We start from the raw sequence: 25,140 nt of genomic DNA on the forward strand, positions 1-25,140 counted from the left end.
ATATAATTGCCTCGATAAGATATTCCCTTCATTCGTCCTCTATGTTGTTTATGGAATTTAGTACTTTTTGGATTATAATTGATGGTAATTTGCAAATTCAATTTATCACTTTTGGCCTTCTTTCTCCTTCGTAATCATGTGAGCCCCTTGTATACAAATTGTGAAGCACATCTTCCCTTGTATCTATTGATTTGATTTGGCATGGAAGGTGCCAATATAAGGGGTGGCATATAAATCCCATTCCCAAAAAACAAAAAAGATTTTTCTAAAGTGTAATTTTTTGTTGGTGATGGAAAAAAAAATACCATTTAACTTAATAAATATTGTTCAAAATCCACCATGACTTATGTACCAAGCATTTTTGGCAAGCTTTCTAAAGTGTAATCGACTTGAATAAGAACACCACCAAGTGGCTCACCTTACCACATCCAAAAGCTAATCCTTTACTAACATAGGTCAACAATTGCTAGAGCAATAGGTTAAGGACTGCTTGTTGAAGCAGCTACCACTATGGCATGTCTCGAGTTCAAGTCCCCTCCCCCCACTGCCCTTCCTTCAGTTGGGACCATAGTTAGCAAAAATGGGAATGGAAAAAAAATATATATATATATATATATATATAGAAGTGGATGGTACAAATTTTAAACGATGAAACAAAACGGTAAAAAAAAAAAAGAGAGCAGTAAAAAATAATAAGCAGATGGTATGTGTTTTAACATGTAGATTTTTTTTTTTTAAAGGGGACTAGAAAAAAGGCCAGAATACTCATATAAATTAAGGAATTATTAAATGAATACTTGGATCTATTATTCAAAATAATTATAACATATAACATTAATGCATATATATCCCTTGACTCATTCATTATAAGTTCTAAGACATCATTGAATATCATCAGACACCAATTTTAAATTCATACATTATAACAAAAAAAAATAAAAAAATAAAAAACATGTCCAAAGTCTTGTTTAGCACTGAAGCTTGGCTATGGTGTTTTTCATTGTTGTCATCATAGTTACCACACTTTCATAGTGATGCATGTTCAATTGGAGTTGGGAGTCATCACTTTAGAAACATTTTCAGCAAATGCATCAGTTTGTAGCTCAATTTCAAGGTCCGTGCATTAAGTTTTAGTTGAAGGTGATATCGTGAAAAATGTAGGCCTTTCAAATTAGCTTCATGTTGGAGAAAAAATCAGCTCGATTGGAGTTCGGGAAAGATATATATCATTAGTTAAGTAACCATTATGATCAACAAGTTTGAAGTCTTAAAAAATGCCAAAAAAAAAAAAAAAAAAAAAAAAAAAACCAGAAACGTGTTTTAAACCTATTTAGAACGTGAATGCTTGCCGTTAGCTATTTTTCCCTGTTTATTTGGGAAACATAATGATAAACGTTTTGTAAACTGTAATAAACGGGAACACGTTTAAAACGAACGTGTTTTTGCTAACTAGTGTTGAGATGCCACCAAACCACCTAGTTGGCGCAAGAGCCTTTGATAGAAAATGTCCAAATATATAGGCCCGCAAACTCACTTATGTTTCCTCATCCATTATTTGAAAATTTGAATTGAAATCCAAAGGGTTGGTGACCTAAATAGTAGGGTGTCAAATGGTCAGTCTTGGAGGATCCTTCAACAACCAAACTTGCCTAGGCTTCTTTTATGAAGGCAATCTACTTCTTTCATACATTGATTTTCTGAATGCTCGGACTGGAACCAATTCTCTTGGGTTTGGTAGAGCATCCTTGTGGGAAGGGCAATTCTCCACCAAGAAGGCCTAACTAATTTTGTACGCAACTATTTGTGTTAATTCCACTCCATGGTTGTTGGAGCTTTGTAATCCAACAACTATGCACCTTACACAATTATTATTAAATTTCATTTTTGGATGGTCCAAATCAAGCGATTTGTATCATAATCGATAGGTGGCGATATCGATTTTGAGCCGATCTCATATTGGTGTATTTGTTAGACTAAGGATAAAAAGGTAAAAATAATAAATAAATCAATAAAAAATTTCGATAAAACCAGGGATAGACCTAGGGGTTTCAATTCCAGGCCTAACCCAACTAACCCAAGCGAGCCCAACATGTTTAAGGCCCAATCTAGGCCGGGCCAATTAATAAGTGTGTCAGGCTCGTTGTAAACGAGGGTTCACGATGTTTTAAACCCGATCTAAACTGACCCCTTTAAGCCAACCTAGTACGATCCCTTTGACTCTGATTGAAATTCTCACTTTGCCCCCACAACGGCATAAACTAAAAACTAAAGAAGTAAAATGCCGGAAGACCAAAACCCCAACTATATCACTTATCCTCTTTGTTTTGTTGACCACACAATGACATATTTTAATAATGCTGCTTGTGAATTCTATAATGCTAATCTTTTTTGTTTTGTAGAACGCTAATATTAAGTGGACTGGAACATAGGGGAGCAATTTTAGAAAGGACCGTTTAGAGCCCAATTAAATCCCTTTAGTGTTAAACAGGTCAATAACCTAGCTAAACCTAGTTAAGGTCCAATTCTAATAACCCAACTATAGCATGAGACCGATCGAATGGATGTAAATTGTACCATACCAGCACAAACTACGCCCAATTAGTTAAATGGGCAGTCACTATGTGACCTTTGAAAATTGGTCAAGCTCAATTAGGCCTGACCAAGCCTGATCGATTGACGCCCCTAGGTAGATGCATCTGATATCGATTGATTCAAGCTGATCTGGATCAGTATAGGTCGAAACCTATCCCGATCCTAATACCAATTACTAAAACCATTTTGGGTCGGTCTCACTTACTTGACACCCCTACTCATGGTTTCAAGTTCTATAATCTTCCCATTAAATTACTAAAACCATTAGGGGTGTCACTTTTTTGACACCCCTACTTTTTTGAACTCTTGTGGCAAGTTTTCCATTGCTTCGGCCTATCATCTTATTCTTAATGGTGGGAGGTAGACTTCTCAGTCACCGTTCCCTTGGCACAAGATCTAGAATCTTTCCACGGCTCCTAAAATCCAGCACTTAATCTGAAAAATCTCTCATAATGGTCTACCTCTCTCTGATCTCCTAATTCACAGGGGCTTTAACATCTCTCACTTGTGTCAACTGTGCAATTTAACGGAATAGAATCCGAATCATCTTTTTTTCCTATGCCCATTCTCCTGACAGGTGTGGCACTCTCTCAACCCTCTTCTTGGACCAGCTCCCCTCTCCACCATGGAGGATTGCATTCCACGATTCTGTCTTAGAGGTGGTATTAACAGAGACAATCTTTGTCAATCAGCTTTATCTGTAGTGTTTTATGGCAATTATAGGTTGCATATTGGGATTGGATTTTTCGTTGACAACGGTTCAATCCGTCCGCTATCCTACGCAAAGCTATTGCCGAGGCTCGATGCTTCTTTCCTCTAACAACTCAGACTTCCACCACCAACACTCGTTTGGTCTCTTGGCAGCCTCCTCCCCTGGATTACCTGAAAATTAATGTCGACGGAGCTAGTAAAGGAAACCCGGGTCCTGCAGCGATAGGTGGTATTTGCAGAGACTCTAAAGCTTCTGTGCGTAGAGGTTTTTTGCTGGGAATCAGAGTGGCTCACGCAGTGGTGGCAGAGGCGTTAGCTATGCATTTTGCACTTCTCTGGGCCTTGGATCAAAATTTTCAATTCTTAGTGGTGGAAAGTGATAACCTGCTGATAGTGAATCTTCTTCAATGCCGGTCTAGGTCGTGTCCTTGGCGTATCTTCAACATCATTAATGACTGTCTTGCTATCTCTCAAAGGCTCCCTTGTGTAATCTTCTGCCATACCTTGCGGGAGGGCAACGTCGTTGCTGATTTCCTAGCTTCTTCTTCTGCAACCATTCAATCATCTCTGCTTTTGTTTTCTTCCCCACCCCTGCTATTTCTTCCCTCCTATTTGCGGATTGTATTGGTTTGGTATTTCACCATCATTAATAAAGTTTTATTACCCAAAAAAAAAAAAAACTCATGATTTCAAGTATCAATATCTTATCAGTTATATCACATCAATCAGCTAAGACCAATACCAATACCTGAGCTATCCAGATCGATTGCCCTTATAGATTAAGGGGTAAAACAGTAAAAAAATATATTTTTTGAAAAAACAAGGAAAAAAGGATTGATATGAGCCGAACCTTACCGATTCTGACACCGATAACTAAATCCTTATCCCTACTAGGAAAGGAATGAGATATGGATTGTTATCTGTTGCTTTTGGAGGCTTCACATCACTGGTGATCAACCCCATTACGCCACTGAACCAGAACCACATCCTAACTCCTCAGTCCTCACCTAGAGCCCATCATCATCCACTCACCCTCTTACTGTTTTTATCTTTGGTTGGCTTGGGAGTTGTTAGTCGGCTGTGGTAGTTTTGGTTAGTTTCCTTTCCCTCTCAAAAGGAGCTCAGAAAAAGCGTGAAAAGATGTTGTATGATGGTGATTGGTCCGGTGGGGCCCACCTCTTCCGAAATGGATTTACTTTGTCATTTATTAACGGAGCCGTTACACACCGTGACGGTACCGGTGCGGACATGTCACGGTACCTACGCACCGTTACTGATTTAAGTAGAGTTTCTTCATTTTCTTCGACGATCCATCCCTTGAAGCTAACGTCGTCTACCTCCCGTTCCGTCTCCATTGTTCGGAAACCCTAAACCCTAATTTTTCGCTACCCTAAAAAATCTCCCTTTTCTCTTCATCTATGGCCTCCTGCGACGACGACGACGACGACTTCACACTTCTCGGAGACGATAACCAGACACCCCCTCCTCACCATCACCCTCACCTCCACCACCACCACCACCACCACCACCATCAGAACCCCCTCAACCCTCACCCCCACCCCCACCAATCTTTCACTCCTCATCGCTTCGTTGCTACTGCCGCCGCCGCCGCCGCCGCCGCCAAGCCCACTCCGATCCACCCTCTCCCTCAAGCACAACTACAACAACATCCTCCCTCTTACCCTCTCAACAATCTTGGCCCCACCTCCGCCGCCGCTGCAGGCGGCGGAAGCCCCAAGAAGCTTGCCGGTGATGAAGACGATGCCGACGCTTACAGCGAGGCCGCTTTCTGCGAACCCAAGTGCCCTCCCCCGTTTCATGATGTTAACCCTAATTGCTTTGCTCCTGAAGACGACGCCAACCCCTTCGCTGCCACCGAGGACGAAACTGACCCTAACAAATCCAGGCCTGGTAATGTTCGCATCGAGAAGCGAAAGGACCGCGATGAGCTCAGCGATGGTGGTACCCCTTACGGCTACAAGAAATCCAAAGCTGGTGGCGGTTCCGTCACCGTTATCTCTGGTGGAGGCGATTACAGGAAGGATCGAGAGGAGTGGAGTGATACCGCTATTGGTTGCCTTCTTGATGCGTATACGGATAAGTTTATCCAGCTGAATCGGGGGAATCTGAGAGGGAGGGACTGGGAGGAGGTTTCGTCGATTGTGAGTGATAGGTGTGATAAGCAAAAGTCTCATAAGAGTGTGGAGCAGTGTAAGAATAAGGTGGATAATTTGAAGAAGAGGTATAAGGTTGAGCGGAATCGGGTGACTAGTGGCGGTGGCACTGTGACGGCTAGTCACTGGCCTTGGTTTAAGAAGATGGAGCAGATTGTTGGGAATTCTGCCTCGTCTAGAGCTATGTCCGATGAAGACAAATCTATGGGGGCCTCTTCTAGTATGCTTAGGCAGAACAAAAGGTATGTGTTCTTGTCAATTGAAAATTTTCCCTGAGTTTGGATTTTCCAGTGGCATTATTTTGTTCTGATATGCAACTGATGGATAGTTGCATTTTTGGAGGGCTAATTTCCTGCAAGTGTATTTGGGGTGGGGTGGGGTGGGGTGGGGGGGGGGGAGTGGGAATTTCGTTCTGGCTCTATGTTCTGTTCATGATTGATTAGTTTTCCGTATCATCTCTACACTATTGATGTTTCTCTTTGAATGTCTCCGAAAGCCGAGTTAGGTTGTGCTAATAACATGCCAACTCCTTCAGTCTTATTGAGTTTAGGTCACATAGTCATCTTCTTGTTCCAAGTCTGCTAATGGTATTCTTGTCCAATTATTTTGGTACCGGCCCTATTGGTAAAGAAGATAAACAAATGAATAAGGTTGTGCTGAGTCCTATCAGGTGGTTTACCCAAAGAAGAAGGAAAAAAAAAAAAAAAAAAACTTAATGATGTTGATTTACATGAACTTTCTTCTCTACTGTGTTTTTGATCCAGCAATTTCATTTCAAACATTCCAATTGATGGCTATTCAATTCCCCCCCGTCTCCCACACACAAACACAGAAAACAAAACAAAGAATCTATTTAAGACGATTTAAGCTTAAAGTATACTTCCTGAAATTATCCCCAATGCTCCTGTCTCTAATAATAATGATTTCTGTGACCTAATATTATATCAAGCTCCTTATTGTTGTCCATTTGAAGGTGTTCAATAATGAAATTTCCTTAGAAGGAAAGCCTAGATTTGCATTTTGTGTTTCTAGATGTAACACAATTTTCTAATGCAGCAACAAAGGTGACCTTCAAGGATAACTTCTAGAGCTGGACATACTTGATTCTAATGCGACTAGCATAATTTGTCTTCTTGTAGGTAATTTAAAGAAGCAAATATGGGAAAATTTATCACACTCCCCTATACTTACCCTGTATTTACTCAGACTCCCTATTGAAAGTTCAGTTTCTGATTCCCTCAGAAAAGCAAACTTTCACCTCTCTTTCTCCACTGTTAATTCCAAATCCCTAAATTAGCCTTGCTCCCCTCCCCTCCTATCTAATGACTCCCCTCTCCTGTAGCCTCCCTACTACACTCCCCGAATCCTGCACCGTGCCCCCACCCCCACCTCTGCCCTCTGCCCTCTGCCCTCTGCCCTCTGCCCTCTGCTCTCTGCTCTCAGCTATACCACCACCTCCCACCCCCTGCCTCACACTCATCTCCCCTCCAACCCTACCTCAATTTGCCAAGTTTCATATGCAAAGATTAAACACCAAGCAACAGTTTCAGGGATTGATGTAGATAAATCACTTGGGCTTATTTTATTGTAAATAAGTCTTGGGTTGTGTTATGTATGTGTTGGGCCTTTGATCCCATGAGTTTTCTTTGAAATGGGCCACTTTAATAGGCTTAAAATATGGGTAGAAAGGAAAACGAGATTTTATTCATTAGTTTAATTAGTTGCTATTTAATTCAATAAAGGCCCATTAGGCCATTAGTTGGTTGTAAAGTCCTATATGGACTATTAGTTAGTTAGTCCTACTCTATGTTGGAGTCGTAAAGTCAAGTCCTAGTCCTATTTTGAATTCCTAGTTGTAGTAGAAGTGTCTTGTCCTATTGGAAAACTAGCTCTTAGTTGTAGTAGGAGTGTCTAGTCCTATTGGAAAACTAGCTCCTAGTATTAGTATGATTATAAACTTCCCCTCTATAAATAGAGAGGCATATATACCATTATTGGACAGATTTGAATGAAAGAAAGTTTGCAACTAAATGTTTAGTGCAGCTGAGATAGCTGTGGGTGAGAAGCCTAGGCTGAGATAGCCACTTCCTTTATTCTCTTTCACCCTTCTCAATCCCCCATCTGTTTTATTCTTTTCTTTATTTTATTTTCTGTAACATTCAAGAGGTATAGTACATATTTTGATAAAAGTCTTTAGAAATCAGAACCGATCAGCAATCCTAGTGGCAATAGGAGAGATCGATCTCCTCTCTTTCTCTCTTCTGTACTCTGTTCAGCCAGGTCTTCAATCAGGGTATTCCAGGCCTCATAAGGGTCCCACGATCCTTACCTAGTCAATGTTAGAAGTATTCAGCTGTTGTTCTTGAAGGTTCTTCTCAGTTTTCTCTCTTAGGTCAGAAAATCAAGAAAGCTTGTAACTTCACAACCAGCCGTCAGAATCCTATCAACTTTGGGGGTTTTTGTACCCTCCCTAGGGATTATCTACGCCCAAGAGTGCAACTCAATTGAACTCCTACAACCCTGGCTGCACCTCTCTCTCTCCAGCTCTATAACAAGTCTTTCTCTCTCCTATCGGGTTAGGTTTTGGGCTGGTTTTGCTCCTATATGGGTATTGTATCCTTGGGGATTTATTTGATGGTATTATTTCTTTGCTTCTTACTCCTATTTGTATTGTTTGGGGTTATAAATTGTGGAGTTAGTTACTTGTAATCTACTCCTGCATTATGTGGTATCAGAGCTACGGTTGAAGAAAGCTCCAAACAATCTATCAGGGCCTAACCGAAGATGGTTTCATCAATTCGTTACTTCGCTAGACAAAGGGATACATTCTACATCTTTGATTGGTTAGATTCTCTGGAGGAATATTTTGACAACTAAAACTTGACAGAGACACAAAAGCTTCAAGTTGTTTGTTTCCGATTGATTGGTCATGCTAGAGATTGGTGGAGAGTCCATGAAAAGCAAATCTGAGTTCGAAGACATGAGCCTAGGACTTGGGAAGAGATGAAGTACGAATTAGTGATACAATACCTCCCTGTATATTTTCAAAGAAGGCTCTTCCTTCCACAGGATTCCCATCAGAATACATCCACTACTGCCCAATCTAATGATCAATCATGTTATTTTCATGGGGAATTCCTTGAATGGATGCGTGAATTGGACATGTACTTTGACAACTACAACTTAACAGAGATACAAAAACTCCAATATGCTTGTTCCTAGATGAGTGATTGTGTTCAAATGCAATGGAAAGTCCGTGAAAGGCAATTTCAAGCTCAAGAATGTAAACCTAAAACGTGGGACGAGATGCAGTATGAGTTGGCTGGCATGTACCTATCTGAGCATGAACGAAACATGTACTTCCTTCCACCAGATGTCCAAAAGCCACCCACACTTGACAATAGCATGAAGGAATCATCGGCCTCTATTGCGAATGAGCAACAAGAGAAGACACCTCTGACCAGTGAACTAGAGTCAAAAGTTGAGGTTAGTGTTAAAATTTTTTCAGCCATTCCTATTATTGAGGAATAACTAGTCATTGATGTTCCCATCAACGAGACTCATGTGGGAGAAGTAGAAAGCAACAAGGTTGCCACAATGGACAATGAGGTTGAGACTAGGGAACTTGACACTACAACAACTGTGATGATTGTGAACAGCCAAGAGGAAGATTCTAAGGAGTTCAAGAATGAAGTTGTGTTTGAACCATCAATGGAACCGATTAGGAACCACCAGGTAGATGAACCAAAAGAGTTTTACATTGCATTGAAGTTAGAAGAGATCAAAGGTGCATATGTAGATGACATCCGAAGATGTTGAAGTTGAGCATGTGGAGCTTGTCATCCCATTAAAGTATCTTGAAGATCGAGTTCCTCACATTCTAGACTACATTTTTATCATCAAAGAGCTACCTGAATTTTTCTACGGTTTGAAAAGGGATGTGCACTATGATATAATCACCCTCACACTCTACAAAATTCGAGGACGAATTTTTTCTAAGAGAGGGCGAGTTGATGTAGATAAGTCATTTGGACTTATTTTATTGCAAATAAGCCTTGGGTTGTGTTATGTATGTGTTGGTCCTTTGATCCCATGGGTTTTCTTTGAAATGAGCCACTTTAATAGGCCTAAAATATAGGTAGAAGGTAGGAAAACGAGATTTTATTCATTAGTTTAATTAGTTGCTATTTAATTCAATAAAGGCCCATTAGGCTATTAGTTGGTTGTAAAGTCCTATATGGACTATTAGTTAGTTAGTCATACTCCATGTTGGAGTCATAAAGTCAAGTCCTAGTTCTATTTTGAATTCCTAATTGTAGTAGGAGTATCTAGTCTTATTGGGAAACTAGCTCCTAGTTGTAGTAGGAGTGTCTAGTCCTATTGAGAAACTAGCTCCTAATATTAGTATGATTGTAAACTTCCCCTCTATAAATAGAGAGACATTTGAACCATTATTGGACAGATTTGAATGAACGAAAGTTTGCAACTAAATGCTTAGAGTAGCTGAGATAGTTGTGGGTGAGAAGCCCAGGCTGAGATAGCCACTTCCTTTATTTTCTTTTAATCTTCTCAATCCCCCATCTATTTTATTCTTTTTATTTTATTTTATCTACTATAACATTCAAGAGGTATAGTTCAGATTTTGATAAAAGTCTCCAGAAATCAGAACCGATCAGCAATCCTAGTGGGAATAGGAGAGAGATCGATCTCCTCTCTTTCTCTCTTCTATACTCTGTTCAGCCAGGTCTTCAATCAAGGTATTCTAGGCCTCATAAGGGTCCCACGTTCCTTATCTAGTCACTGTTGAACCATTCAGCTGCTGGTCTTGAAGGTTCTTCTTAGTTTTCTCTCCTAGGTCAGAAAATCAAGAAAACTTGTAACTTCACAACTAGTCGTCAGAATCCTATCAACTTTGGGGATTTTTGTACCCTCCCTAGGGATTATCTGCGCCCAAGAGTGCAACTCAATCGAACTCCTATAACCTTGGCCGTACCTTTCTCTTTCCAGCTCTATAACAGGTTTTTCTCTCTCCTATCGAGTTAGGTTTTGGGCTGGTTTTGCTCCTCTATGGGTATTGTATCCTTGGGGATTTATTTGATGGTATTATTTCTTTGTTTCTTACTCCTATTTGTATTGTTTGGGGTTATAAACTGCGGAGTTAGTTACTTGTAATCTACTCCTGTATTAGGGATGCTCTTTTTCGAGGACAAGACACTTTGAAATGAGGCCCGAGGGAGAGCACGAGGCTGGAATCCATGAGGTTTGAGTATAGCAACCTAGTATTGAAATATTTGAAACACAAACTTAACTGAACCCCCCATAATCAACTGGAAAATATTCACACCAAACGTAACCCATAACCTATAAATCAACTGATGCAGTTGGGTGTTGGGTTACTTGGGCTTAAATTTGTAATTTGATTAATTATTATTTCCTTTATTTTAGAGTTGCATGTCAATCATGTCAGTGGGAGTTGAGTTGAGTAAAATTTTTGTTTCTATTTTAGAGTTAGATTCCAAGTTTACTTCAAAGGGGCGTGTTTGGTCCAATGGTAAAGGTTCGAATGTTGCGACCTGGTGGTCAAAACAGCCTCTCGGCATTCTCGGGGTAAGGCTGCATAGTTCTCGTCCCCCCAGACCTCGCACATGCGGGAGCCTCATGCACTGGATTCCAATTTTACTTCAGTTTTAGAATAGGATTAGGGTTATTTTTTGAGTCTTTATTTAGTCTTCTTGGACCCAACGATTGGAATGGAATTTTTTAATTGAATTATAGTTTGGGTGAAACAGATGGGTGCCATGAGCTGTACGTAGATCTCTCTCCTTCCCTGATTTTCCCTCACTCTTGTCTTCCCTACTTCCACTCGTTGTTGCTGCCAATGTGCTGTACCCTGTTTTCCAGCGATATCTTGAGTCTAGAAGACATAAGAACTCCCTGATTCATGATCCTTTTGTTCTGAAATTTAGGGACCATTTCATTTCCCTAGGGTGACTGGAAACCTAGGAGCTCCAGTCCAAACGACTGCTTTTCTCCATTGCTCCATCTTTGGGACAAACTTCGGTTGGTCTTCAGTCACCTGTGGGGGGAGGGATTGTTCATGGAATTCCTAAGTGGAATAGCGCAGCAGTGGTGGAGTTCTCACATTTGAAGGGTTCACTGGTTTACTGCCTTGTTCTGTCGAGAGGAAGAAGTTCTTCTTCTATTTTAACTTATGGTTTTTACAAATAAGTCCCGGATCTTAAAGTCCTTTCATCAAATTTTCCCCTTCTTTTATTAGTTTTCAAAATTACCCTTATTTAACACTTTAAATCCGCATTGTCTCAAGTATTTTGTCTCTTCCTAAGGAGCCCTATATGGTTCACATTATTTACCAGATTGCCATTCCATTTGTAACTCCATTATTATTGACATAATTGCCATCATAACTGAACTTTTAATACTTATGTGCCATAGAGAATCCAATTTGGGTCTTTCCTACGGTTCTACAACGGATTTGCATCATCAACCTAATCTAGTATTGCAAGAAAAAAAAATTCCAGGGAGGGTCAAAGGGAAGATGAGGGGTGGGTGGGCAGCACTGGGCAGGAGTGAGAGGCAGCGGTGGGGTTGGGGAAGGGTGGAGGGTGTGGAGTGTTGAGGGAGTGTTGGATGGAGGCCACGGAGGGGTGCCACCAAAGGGGTTGTGGGAGGAGGGGAGGGGAGAGGATGGGTAACTCATGGTAACATAGGTTTTTGATTGAGAGTTTTAAAGTCATGTGAATGTTTTGGTTACTAGTGGTATATTTAATTCTTTCCCTGTTCTGTTTGTGAATTCTTAATGTTAAGTTTTAGGCGTAGGGGGTATTTTGGTCCTATCGGTTTCTATCAGGGCTGACTAGCGTAGGTTACAGGGGTAGTTTTGTAACTGTCTTATTTCTTGAATTATATATATATATATATATTAGAGATCTAACCTGCGGTAGACTATTCTGGTCTAATCGGGGGTTAGTTCCCCTCTTTTGGGAGTGATCTATAATCTCGCCTCTCTTCTCTTTTCAGTCTTCTTTCTTTCTTCTATTTTCTTTCTTTCTTCCTTGGTTTGGTCGCAGGATTCTGGAATCGTAACGTGGTATCAAAGCCTCTGTGATCAAACCTAGGGTTTATACATTCCTCTCTGCTGACTATCTTCTTTCGTTGAACCTCTCTGGTGTGCAGCCACCTATTGCTGTATTTATTATGGCTTAAATCACATAAAGTGATTGTACTTGGATCGTGATATGGTGCTACTACCTTAATTGATTTTTTTTAGTAGGGTTTTGGTCTAATCGATTTTTAGCAGGGTTTTTTATCCCCATCGACATAGTTGTCAAGGTGTTGTCAAGGCAACGACTAGGCGTCCAGGCGGTTTTCCTGGGGCCTAGGCGACAGTCGCCTTGTTGCATTGCATGTCACCTTGTATTTTGACACTTACTTATGCCAAATATCATTTAAGTAAATGTTTTCATTTACTTAAGATATTATTTATAAATAAGAAAATACCCCCTATTTGAATCCAATAAAAATAGTTTAAAAATCAAATTCCCAAAGGATAAAAAGTCAACCCACCAGTCCAAGAGCAAAAATTGGATTTTGGTTATAGGGGCGATTTTCAACTTTTAAATGCTGGTGTTTTTCTCAATTATGAAAATTTTATAAATTCTATCATGTTAAAACATTGCTAAAAACCAAAAGTCCGGTAAAATAGTCTTTTGTTTTGATGTCCATAAAATTATTTCCATTCAGGCAATTTTAACAGCATTCACGCACTTAAAAATAAGTTTGACTGTAGCATAACTTTGTCATTACAACTCAGATTTAAGCAATCTCAAATTTGTTGGAAAGCTGGTTTTATGTTATAACTAATACAAAATGTCTTATGTAAAAATAAAATAATTTGACCAGTCAAACTTATTATAGAACAAGAGCATTTCTCTAAATGTTGTTTTTTATAACTTAATATGACTTAATGTTAATTTTTTATGATTTAATATGGCTAAATGTTGATTTTTAATGACTTGATGTTGCTTAATCTTATTTTTATGATACAAGGTATATATAACTTACTAAATAATGTTAGAAAATAGGGAAAATAAAAAATAAAACTTGGTCTCCTTCTTCACCTTAAGGCGGATGCCTTCTCGCCTAAGCGCTTAGATAACCCTCCACCGTCTTGGTTCGCCTTGGCACCGTGACAACTATGCCTATCGATTTTTGAGTCTTTGACCCATAGCTCTGGTAACTGTTTCAGTGATGACTATGGTGGGATCAGGTATGGGTAATATTGGTTTGTAATAGAATCCCCCATTCTATGGAACTTTATAGATCTGGATACAGGTGATTGTTTGTTTGCCTCTACATTCGGCTATTAGATTTGCAATCCTTTCTTTTCTACTTTTTTGGTTCCTCATGGCTGAGACCAAAACTACCACGACTATTACATCTTCTTCGGACAATGTGAATGTCTAGATTACCTCTATCAAGCTCAAAGGGAGTTCGAACTACCTACTTTGGGCTCTATCTGTGAAGGTTTATCTCATGTCTAAAGACAAACTTCAATATACTACCTTTAATTCTCCTCAGTCGTCTGATAAGGGATATGGTTGTGGAATAATATGAAACTAGATGTCACTGCAAATGTCATGTTCCACACTACTGCAAAAGGGGTGTAGGATGATTTGAAGGAAACCTACTCCCAGGAGAAAAATATGACTCATATCTATGATATCTATGAGAAGCTGTTCCAATTTCGCTAATCTGACAAGTCTCTATTAGAATACTACAGTGCTTTATGGGGAAGGTTGAAGAACTCAATGTCTTCCAACCCTTGACTACAGATATTGAAAGGCTCAAACCTCGGCGTAATGAATTCTTTGTTTCAAAGTTCTTGGTTGGCTTGAATAATGACCTGAAGGCAGTGAAGGGTCACTTACTTGTTGGCTACACCGTCCCTACACTGAACGATACCTACTCACGCCTTCAGCGCATCACATCTTCTACCAAACCTGATCAGTCCACCAAAGGCAATTCAGCCTTTTTTGACCGTGGACGTGGTCGAGGTCGTGGGGGAGGCCGTTCGTCTAGTGGACAGGGTTCTAGTGGACAACACTTTGATCATGGACAACAATCTGATTGTTCTTCTCGCCAGTGTTCTTACTGTGGGAAGCCCAACCATACTGTCAGGACTTGTTGGGCAAAGCATGACAAGTTCGAGTGGGCAACTCAATTAGCCAATCATGCAGTGTCAGATGATGATACTGACATGGTGTCTCCCAATTATACTAAACCTGGGACTTCTTCAGGAGACTTCTACTTGTCTATGTGATGATATTAATCAATTACTAAGGCAATTGCAGACTCTTGAGGCATCCTCTAATACATCTAATGGTGTGTTTACATCCAATGCTACCTTGGCACAAGCAGGTACACCAGCCCTTCTTACCACTACTTTTACCCCCTGGATTATTGATTCAGGGGGCCTCTGCTCATATGACTAGTAAGTCATCCCTGTTTAAGTCTTTTTCCCCTTGTGCCGCATCTGTATCTGTTGTTCTTGCAAATGGTGCTTCAACCCCTGTTTTAGGTCATGGTATTATCACACATACAACCTCACTTAACTTGTCCTTTGTGTTACAAGTTCCCCAATTCCATTAAGTCTTCTCTCAGTAAGTCAGTTAACAAAGTCCTTAAATTGCTCCGTAACTTTCTTCTCTTCTTACTGCGTTTTTCAAGATCTTCACACGAGAAAGATGATTGGTGGAGGGCGTGAAAAAGATGGTTTATATTTCTCTACTGTGGTACTCCTGATACTTCCGCTGCTGCTATAGCCATTGGGGATGTGACTCCTTTCCAATGGCACTGTCGTTTAGGTCATTTGTCCTTGTCTAGGCTGCAAATTTTATATCATAGTTTTAAGTCTATACCAAAGTAGTATTAAGCATATGAGTTAGGAAAGCATCACCATGTGTTTTTCCCATCTCGCTCTGTGCTTCGAAGTCCGTCTTTATTTTTCTTAGTTCATTCAGATGTTTGGGGTCCTTGTCGAGTCAGCAATAGGTTTGGGTTTCGATATTTTTTTACTTTTGTTGATGATCACTCTCGCCTTACATGGCTGTACTTGTTAAAGGATCGATCTGATTTTTATCTATGTTTCAAACTTTCTATAATGGAATAAAAACTCAATTTGGCATTTTAATTAAGGTCTTCTGTTCTGACAATGCTTTAGAATATGTCCAAAATGAGATTTCTGATTTTTGTGCTGCCTGTGGGATGATACACCAGATTTGCTGTTCTTATACCCCTCAACAAAATGAGGTGGCTAAGCGCAAAAATCGGCATCTCCTTGAGGTAGCACAGGCAATTATGTTACATATGCATGTTACGAAATCTTTTTGGAGTGATGGCGTTTTAATTGCCTGTCATTTAATTAATTGCATGCCATCTTCAATGCTTTCCGATCGATCTCCTTTTTCTATTGTTTTTCCTAACTTGCCCGATTTTTCGATTCCTCGTGTTTTTTACTGTCTGTTTTGTTCACAACTTGCAGGCTCTATCTAATAAGTTATCTCCAAGGTCCACTAAATGCATCTTTTTGGGTTACTCTCATATTCAGAAAGGGTACAGGTGCTATGACCCAGTCACTCACCGCAATTTTGTTAGTGCTGATGTATCCTTTTTTGAAGGCACACCCTTTTTTCCTTCCTAGGCATCCCAGCTCAGGACTGAGTGCGCTTCTCGAGCTCCACCTCCTATCCCTACACTCATTTCTTTCCCTGATACCCCTAGTGCCAACGTCCCACCTCCTCTATAGGTTTATCAGCTCCGGAAGCAGCCCGGAAAGCCAGTGGTGATACTATTACTCAAGCCGATTCGCTACCTCCACTGCTGCCCTCCTTTGGTGAAGCTCCAATCCCTCCAATCCCAGATGACTTACCAATTGCTCATCGTAAAGGTACACGCACTTGCACTAAAAAATCTTTGGCTGTGTATCCTATTAATAAATTTATTTCCTTGTCTCATCTTCCGTCACCTATCTGTTGTCTTGCATTTTCTCTTTCTACTCATACCATTCCCAAATCTCATGTTGATGCCTTGAGTATCCCTTGGTGGAAAACTGTCATGGATGTAGAAATGGATGCTCTCTTGCACCGTGCCACCTGGAGTTTGGTAGATTTGCCTCCTGGTAAGGACTTGGTGAACTGTCCTTGGGTTTATAGTAATAAGTATCATTCTGATGGCTCTGTTGAGCGGCTGAAGGCCCGTCTGGTTGCCAAGGGGTATACTTGGACATATGGGGTTGATTATTTTGAGACATTCTCTCCAGTTGCTAGGCAGAACTCTGTTCGCCTTCTTATTTCTCTTGTTAACTATGATTGACCGTTGTTTCAGTTGGACATCAAGAATTCTTTTTTATATGGTGATCTGCAGGAAGAAGTGTATTTGGAGCAACCTCTTGGGTATGTTGTTCTGGGGGAGAATAGAGGTCGAGTGTGTCGTTTACATAAGGCTATCTATGGACTTAAATAGTCCCCTCGGGCATGGTTTGACAAATTTAGTACTACTGTGGTAACTTGTGAGTTTTCCCAATGTTATTCTGATCACTCTGTCTTTTTTCGTCGTAGAGGTAATAAATTGATTGTCTTAGTGGTTTATGTGGATGATATTATCCTCACTGGTAATGATGAGGCAGGCATTTTTGAAGTTAAGAAGTACTTGCAAGAACACTTTCAAACCAAAGACTTAAGGTAAACTTCACTATTTCTCGGCATTGAAGTGGTTAGATGCAAGAAGGGGATCAATTTATCTCAAAGGAAATATGTGTTGGATCTTTTATCGGATACTGGTATGCTTGCATGTAGACCTGTGGATATCCCTATAGACCCTCACCAGAAATTTGATGTTAGTGATGGTGAACCTCTCCAGGATGTGCATCAGTATTGGAGTTTAATTGGCAAGTTGATATATCTCATGGTCACACGACTTGACATTTCTTATGCTGTGGGAGTCCTTAGTCAATTCATGCAGTATCCTCAGAAAACACATTGGGATGCAGCTATTGTGTTCTTCGGTATCTAAAGGGTGCTCCTGGTAAAGGGTTGATCTATCGCCCTAATCGGCATATGGATCTGATTGGCTACTCCGATACTGATTGGGCTGGCTCTGCTAGTGATCGTAGGTCCACTACAGGTTATTGTACTTTTGTTGGAGGCAATCTGGTTATATGGCGAAGTAAGAAGCAGACTACCATTGCCCGATATAGTGCTGAAACAGAACACAAAGCTATGATTCACACCACTGTTGAGTTGATGTGGTTAAAGTCGTTACTTTTGGAGTTAGGGTTTCTTGTAACTAAACCTATGAAGATGTACTGTGACAACCAAGCAGCTGTGTGCATTGCCAATAACCTGGTCTTTCACGAGAGGACCAAACACATTGAAGTGGACTGCCACTTTGTTCTTAATGCTGTTCTGAAGAAGTTAATCGAGACTCCTTTTGTTCCTTCCTCATATCAGTTGGCAGACATGTTTACTTAGTCTTTATTTGCCCCTAGTTTTCGTAATGATTGTACCAAGCTGAGCATGGGTGATGTATATGCTCCAGCTTCAGGGGGAGTGTTAAGTTTTAGGTGTAAGGGGTATTTTGGTCCTAACGGTTTCTATTGTGTAGTAGGGCTGACTAGCACTGGTAACAGGGGTAGTTTTGTAACTGTCTTATTTCTTGAATCATATATATTTCATAGATCTAACCTGCGGTAGACTATTTTGGTTTGATCGCAGGTTAGTTCCCCACTTTTGGGAGTGATCTGTGATCTCGCCTCTCTTCTCTCTTCAATCTTCAATCTTCTTTCTTTCTTTTTCTCTTTTCTTTCTTTCCTTGGTTGGTCGCAGGATTCTGGAATCGTAACACTTAACACGGGGTAGAATTGCAATTCAAAACCCTCCTGGTGGCGGTCCTAAACCCTAACCCTAATTAAAGAAATTAGGGTTGAATGCCTAGGGCTAAATTAGGGCAGAATGGAATGTGATGTTAATGTTTATGGATTAAAGACTAGAAAGAAGGTCTGCTATTAGAATATGAAAGTGAAACAGAACTGGAAACAGGGTAGGTTGGTTGTTCAAACATTAGGACAGAATCAGGTCGAGTTAGGAGATTGAATCACTCCAAGTTCAAGATATACACATTTTAAGCTTTGGAAAAGTAAACCACTTTCCCCAAAACCTTTTTTTTTTTTTTAAATAGTAACATAAATACATATTGGGTAGGGGCTAGATTTTTTAATATGTAAGATATTAGAGGCCGATCTATGACCTCATGGAGTCGAATCTTTTTTTTTTGGTTCATAAATATATATATTTTTCTTCTGATTTAAAAAAATACATTTTCCATCAACATAAATTGTATCTTTTTATGGTTAATATAGCTTTGATGGAACTCAATTATATATATGTATGGCCGTTGATGGTCTATCTACTCATATTGGCAGAATGAGTTTGAGTAGAGGGGATAGTCATCCCCACAGTGAGAGTAGAGGGAGTGGTCATTGGCGTGCCCCCATCATTTACTGGAGAAAGCATCTGGTCAGAGTATTATGAACCTTATGGTTAATTCACTGGGATGGGGCATACATCTAGTTCATCCATTTCTAGTATTGACTATGGCTCCTAGACCCAGTCACATGGTGGTGGCTTTGTGGACAACTTATTCTCCTACCCTACCCAGCCCAGCCGTACATGTTGCCGGAAGCATCAGTTGACAGTAGCTCAATGGTGGGTTCTTCTTCTTCATATTATGGTGGTGACACATACCCTCGGATAGGTTACCTTCAGTATGTAGACGATTCAGTTTTTTTGGCAGATGTGGAGGACTACGTTCGATTCTTCTCTCAGAATATGAAGTGGCATGCATTTGTGGTGCAGTCAGAGGAAAATGTATGTTGACTCCATCGTACTGGGTGTGGAATCTAGCCAGGCCGTCATAGTTATTTCCAGTAGACAATCATTATGATTAGTGTTGTACAACTAATATTTTTGGGACTTAGGATATTGCCATTTCGGACTTTGGGATTTATGAGTAAGACGCTCGGTGATGACTTTAGTTGGGACTTAGGAGTTAGGGAATTGCATAGTATATTACTCTAGTACTCTAAATATTAGTTAATTAATGTTGAGGTATGTTTTGATCATGGCATAGATGCATTATTTACTTGTTTTACTATCATATTATATCTTGTTCTAGCATGTTCTAATATTTTTGCAAATTTAAATTCTAATCATGTTATTAATTTTAAAACAAGCTCCCCCAATATGGCCGTTTGACCACCGAAACAGTCAACTGAGTCAAAACAAAATCACCCAACTCGCCGAGATCTTGGAATTTTTCTGTTGAAACCACCGAAACACCGAAATGAAACGAAATTTCGAACCTTGGTTGAGTACTAAAGTGGGGCTTTTAAGGAGAGTATGGCCAATTAGGAGTGATAGGATTTTTTTATAGGCTGCTGGCCATATTTGGCTGTTGGAGATCATAAATTTTACTTGTTTGGAAAAATAGAATATTTGTTTGATTAATGACTGAATTTTATATTTGATCAATTTGTGATCTGATATCTCCTATAGGTTTGTGAAGAGTTATCATATCCCTTAGGTGCAGCCTTCTATTATTTTCTGATAAATTTTATTTAAACAAGGGGAATGGAATTCTCCAACATGCGAAAGTTCCCTACCTAGATGACCTTTTGATGAAGGGTGATATGACATTTCTTTCCTGTCTGTCTTGGCATTCCACAGAGTGTTGAGAGGGATAGAGCAGTGGAAACCCTTCATTCATCTTTGTGATCTGATCAACTATGATGTATCTAGTGATCAGCTGACTTATAAGCTCAATAAGTCATGTTTTAAGGTCCTCATCTGGTTTCATGCCACCTGCAAAGTGGTGGTTCCAAAGATGAACTTCCCAATTCCTTTACCCTAAAATAAAGTAGCGGCTAGGCTAATTGCTTGCTTTGCTATTGAAAGCGTCTGATGACCCTTCTAATGATGTGTTTCAGAGTAAATTCTCTCATATGAAATACTCTTTATTGAGTTGCTGATAGTGGAAAGGCATTACACTGAAGAATTCCCAGTTGCAGATGAAATAGTAATTAAGATCCCATGAGAAAGGTTAGGACAAAATCTTTATAAAATTTAACGTGAGCTTTCAAAACATTTTGCATACATGAAGAGTTTTTATAGTTGAGGAAATAAGTATGAACAATCATGTGATTTAGAATTTTTGGTACTTCTGTTATTCAGTTATTGGGAACTGGCTGCAAGTTTTAATCTGAAAATCTTTCATCAAACTGTCAGCCTTTTGGTTTCACGACCTGGTTGAGTTCAGGTAGGTTTTCCTTGTTTACTCTTCTTTTTCATTCTTTTATGGAGGTCAAGGGTCGCACTTAGTTTGCAGACAAAGGTTGTAGCAAGGATATGAATGTGCTATTCATCTTATTTTATCTTTGTTGTTTCTTATGGGTGGGATTGTCTTTTTTCATCATTGTATTGATTAAAAACATAGGGTAACATAATTATTTTAAACAATTGCATGTAAGGGTTAATCCCTTATTGGCTCAAAATGTGTACAAATGGCTGATTTCTTTGCCCATTACAGAATTCAAGATTAAAAGATGAGATTCGTTCCATTAGCATGATTTCTTAAGGGTTTTTTTTTTTTTTTTTTGCATCATGGTTTCTAGTATCGGTATTGACTGAGACCAATCTCCAATCCTTGACCGATCCGGATCGGTTACCTGTATCGTTTCAGGGGTAAATCACTAAAAAGTGTACTTTTAAAAAAAAATCATGGGCAAAACTGACCGATACTCACTGATCTGATCCGATCCCGATACCATCCCCTAAATGCATGCTTTGCATAGACTTTACTTTTGGAAATGGTGGATTTCTTGTTCTAATTTGTTACCAGTATTGGACATTGTTCTTGTACTCAATGGTCCGTCAGATATATCAAGTTCATGCAATGCTATATTTTCGCACTTGATTTTCAGCTTCTAATTTGTTTGATTTTTTAGTTCAAAGCTTTTATATCGTTAGAAAAATTCTTATTTGAAGGACTAAATTTTTTTTTTCTGTTTGGTCCATCATGAATATGGTGAATGGAAAGAATAATATTCTATTTGTTCCCTGAACTTATATTGGTTATTTGTATGCAGATATGGAATTTCAACACCTAGCCCAGGTAGCTTGCCGAATAACATGAAGTCTAAATCATTGGCAAATCCTAGATGGCGGCGAGTGGTCTTTAAAATTAGTGGTGCTGCATTAGCTGGGACTGGTCCTCAGAATATTGACCCAAAGGTGCATTGTTCATGTGTATTGCTATTATAATCTGGATACCGTAACATGAAATGAAACAACATTTGTGGATGAATAATATCATTTTATTGAATTTTCTGGCATGGACTCTGTAAGTTGAATTGCTTGCTCCTTGTTCAGGTGACTGTGCTGATTGCTAGAGAGGTTGCAATGGCTTCCCGCTTTGGTGTGGAGGTATTTCCTAGAAATTTCCCAGGTTTCTGGTCAGAAGTATCCATTTCTGCATGTTTATCTATTATGACCTAGTTTTTGAATTTATATATTTCATTTCCGAGATGCTTAGGTTTATGCTGTCAATTAGGTTGCTGTTGTTGTTGGGGGTCGTAATTTCTTTTGCGGGGACACGTGGGTAGCTGCAACTGGTCTTGAGAGATCTACAGCATACCAGATTGGGTAATGTGATTATTTTTTTATCTTCGCTGTGACACTTTCTTTACATCCTTTTGCTTGTTCTACTCTCATTATGTTGGATTGGGTAATGACTTGTGTCTCGTATGACACAAGCCCTCTTTATTGATAATAATGGAGAGAAGGTTCTAGAGAATTACAAAGACCATTAAACCCCTTAGGGTCCGTTTGGTAACTAACACTTTCCCTAAAACCCATAAATCCTATTATTACAACACATTAAGCAAGTGTTTGTAAACTACTGGAAGTTCTTAATTTTATTCTATAATGATTTTGGCACTGCTTTGACATGGTGGCCTTAACATTGTTTACAGTTTTTGGGTTGACATGATATTGAACTGCAAAGGTTGTTCAATCCTGAATGGTGAACTTCTTGGAAATGTCTTGAATTCTTGATCAAATTGCAGCATTACATAATGATATTTGACCATTTGATGTGTTAAGATCTATCATTATAGGGGGAATGTCCCTATCATGGCTGGGTTTATTTTTTTAATCGAGTTTATTTTGTTTCCTAGTTAGGATAGATCTCTACTTCTAGTTAGGCTGGACTTTTTTGTTTTTTTTTTTTTTTTTTTTTTTGTTGACCAAGGAAGTAGTTTCCTTATTGGATTGTACTCTTTGCTTGCTAACATATAATAACGGTAGAGGGGGGCTGTAAGGTGCAACATTCTGCTCTCTCTCTCTCTCTGTCCTTGCAGGTCTGGTTACAGATTATGGGTTTGTCACATGTAACCAGTATCTGTTTCTCTCCCTGATAGCTGTTTTAAGAGTCATTTTGGGTTTCTTGTTTGAAGAAGGAAACCCTAGTTCATAAAAGAAAAATAAGAATAAGGGTTTAGATTAAGATTATAGTGTAAGTATGATGAATAGTGGGTGAGCTTGTGGCACAACGGTTAAATTGCACTGTTGCAATATGTTTGTCACAGGTTCGAAACTTGGAAACAACTTCTCCTACGAAGTAGGGGGTAAGGCTGCGTACATTTGCCCCTCCCAGAACCTGCAGTAGCGGGAGCCTTGTGCACTTAGTTGCTTTTTACAAGTATGATGAATCAGACCTGCTGCTACTGCTATGATTTGCTGCTTCGATGGCTGCTATTTTGAGTAGATATCCCTCTTGTTCCTGGTTGTCGCTCATTAATAGGCGAACCAAGTCTGAATCTGCTGCTGCTGTATCGTTTACTGCTACAGCTATTGTCGATTGTGCTACTGATAGTGTCGATAGAAAACCTGAGTTGATTCCAGCAATGTTGATCTTCAACTTGCCAGTTTCTTTGATTGCTAGATGGTGCTATTTGAGTTACTGGTTATCCATTGCTGTTCGTTTGAGTGTTGTTCCTCCCTTGCGAGAATTGCTGCCTAGTTTCTTTGTTTCTCGATTACGGAATATGGTTTCTTCTACCCTTGTTGCCTCTGTTGCTGCCTTGCGAGGTTACCGCTCTCCCTATCTCCCTTGTTTCTTGATAGCATGGTGTTGCAATCCCTGGTTTTGGTAACATGGTTATTCCCTCCTGTGGTTGAATCTTAAAGTGGATCATCTCCTCCCCTAGTTTTGGTAACATGGTCTTCTCCTCCCTTGTATGAGGAGTGTTGTTCAAGTTTTTTCCTATTTGTAATGTTAGGCTGAATACAAATATCTAACCCCAGTTATGATTCAAAGCTCCAACTAGAACTGATATAAGAATAGACCAAGCATCTAGGCCAGAACATCCCAATAGGCCTGTCAGTCAGCAATAAACGACAAGCAGAATAGTGATTTGATATCCCCCTGTTCAGACAATAGGTGAGGGCTAAAACTGCCCAGAATGATAGGTGTTACAACTCAGAGGTTAGGCCCAGATTTCAGTTCAGAAACAGATCAGGACAGGTTTCTTCAAATCAGGGAGAATTAGGTCAAATATAAGGAAATCGATAACTCACAGGTCTGGCCTCTCAGTAGGCTGAAACTGAGGTCGAATAAAGTAACAATGTTGTTACATTATAAGCCCTTCTCAAGAAAGGCATTCCAACAATAAGGTAACAATGTTGTGATTAGCAAAGATCACATGATTAGAGATCTGATTAGTGAAGACCAGACTCATTCTTGACCCCCAAATAAAGGTCTCAAATAAAATTGCACTACAAGATTGTTGTGAACCACTCAACATAATGTTATTGTGGATCAGATAGGTTGCATTGTTGCTGAATACCATTTTCGTAGATAAAATTGTTTAGGAAGACACAAACAGATGACAGTAGAAAATAAATAATAATAATCTCGAAGTAATGACTTGAGCTGAGCGGATAATAATCTCCAACTTCCTTCCGCATGTATCATTACACGTGGACAAATAATGCATAGGAAGCAATTAAGAATATCCTACCAGAATATACTAACAATCAATACCACGTAGGATAAACATCTCATAAATCCCATAATCAAGAGTAGTTGCAATTAATCTTCAATGACCCCCTCACTGTAGCAAATAAAATCCAAGTAGGCCAAATGGAAACAAATCTGAGTAGATAATTACCAGTAATAGGAATAACTACCACCACTTCAGGCGAGTACCAATATTTAAAAAGTCCCCAAAGTGATGTGATTTGGAGCCACCATAGCAATACCATGGCAAATATACAATGCCAATGGCAATTCTGTAAATTTTGACGTCACTTGTATGTCCACCCAAGTTAGAAAATTGCAAATATAAAAAGGTAATGGCATTTTGGTAATTAGCCATAATGTTCAAGGATTTTATGGGAAGTACTGTAGTAGATCAAATAGAACGAATGCCAAATATGTAAATATCTAAAAGTTAAAAAAGGAGATGGCATGATTATAATTTAGTTGAAATCCAATTATAAGCACAAGCAAAAGCAAAGGGTAGAAATGG

General features: G+C 39.4%; 1 protein-coding gene across 2 annotated transcripts in view; it reads left to right on the forward strand.

The window, feature by feature from the left end:
- Positions 1-4,322: 4,322 nt before the first annotated feature.
- Positions 4,323-25,140, forward strand: part of LOC122063168 — a 29,579-nt gene continuing 8,761 nt past the window's right edge. For both annotated transcript variants that reach the window (XR_006135215.1, XM_042626869.1), the window contains exons 1-4: positions 4,323-5,719; positions 21,697-21,841; positions 21,980-22,033; positions 22,161-22,252. Coding sequence is in view for 1 of the 2 variants with exons in the window: in XM_042626869.1 (XP_042482803.1) it covers positions 4,722-5,719; positions 21,697-21,841; positions 21,980-22,033; positions 22,161-22,252 (1,289 nt within the window). In the remaining variant the exon portion in view is untranslated. The remainder of the gene's footprint in view (positions 5,720-21,696; positions 21,842-21,979; positions 22,034-22,160; positions 22,253-25,140) is intronic.

This window comes from Macadamia integrifolia, unplaced genomic scaffold, assembly GCF_013358625.1.
Source record: "Macadamia integrifolia cultivar HAES 741 unplaced genomic scaffold, SCU_Mint_v3 scaffold1224, whole genome shotgun sequence".
NCBI lineage: Eukaryota > Viridiplantae > Streptophyta > Magnoliopsida > Proteales > Proteaceae > Macadamia > Macadamia integrifolia.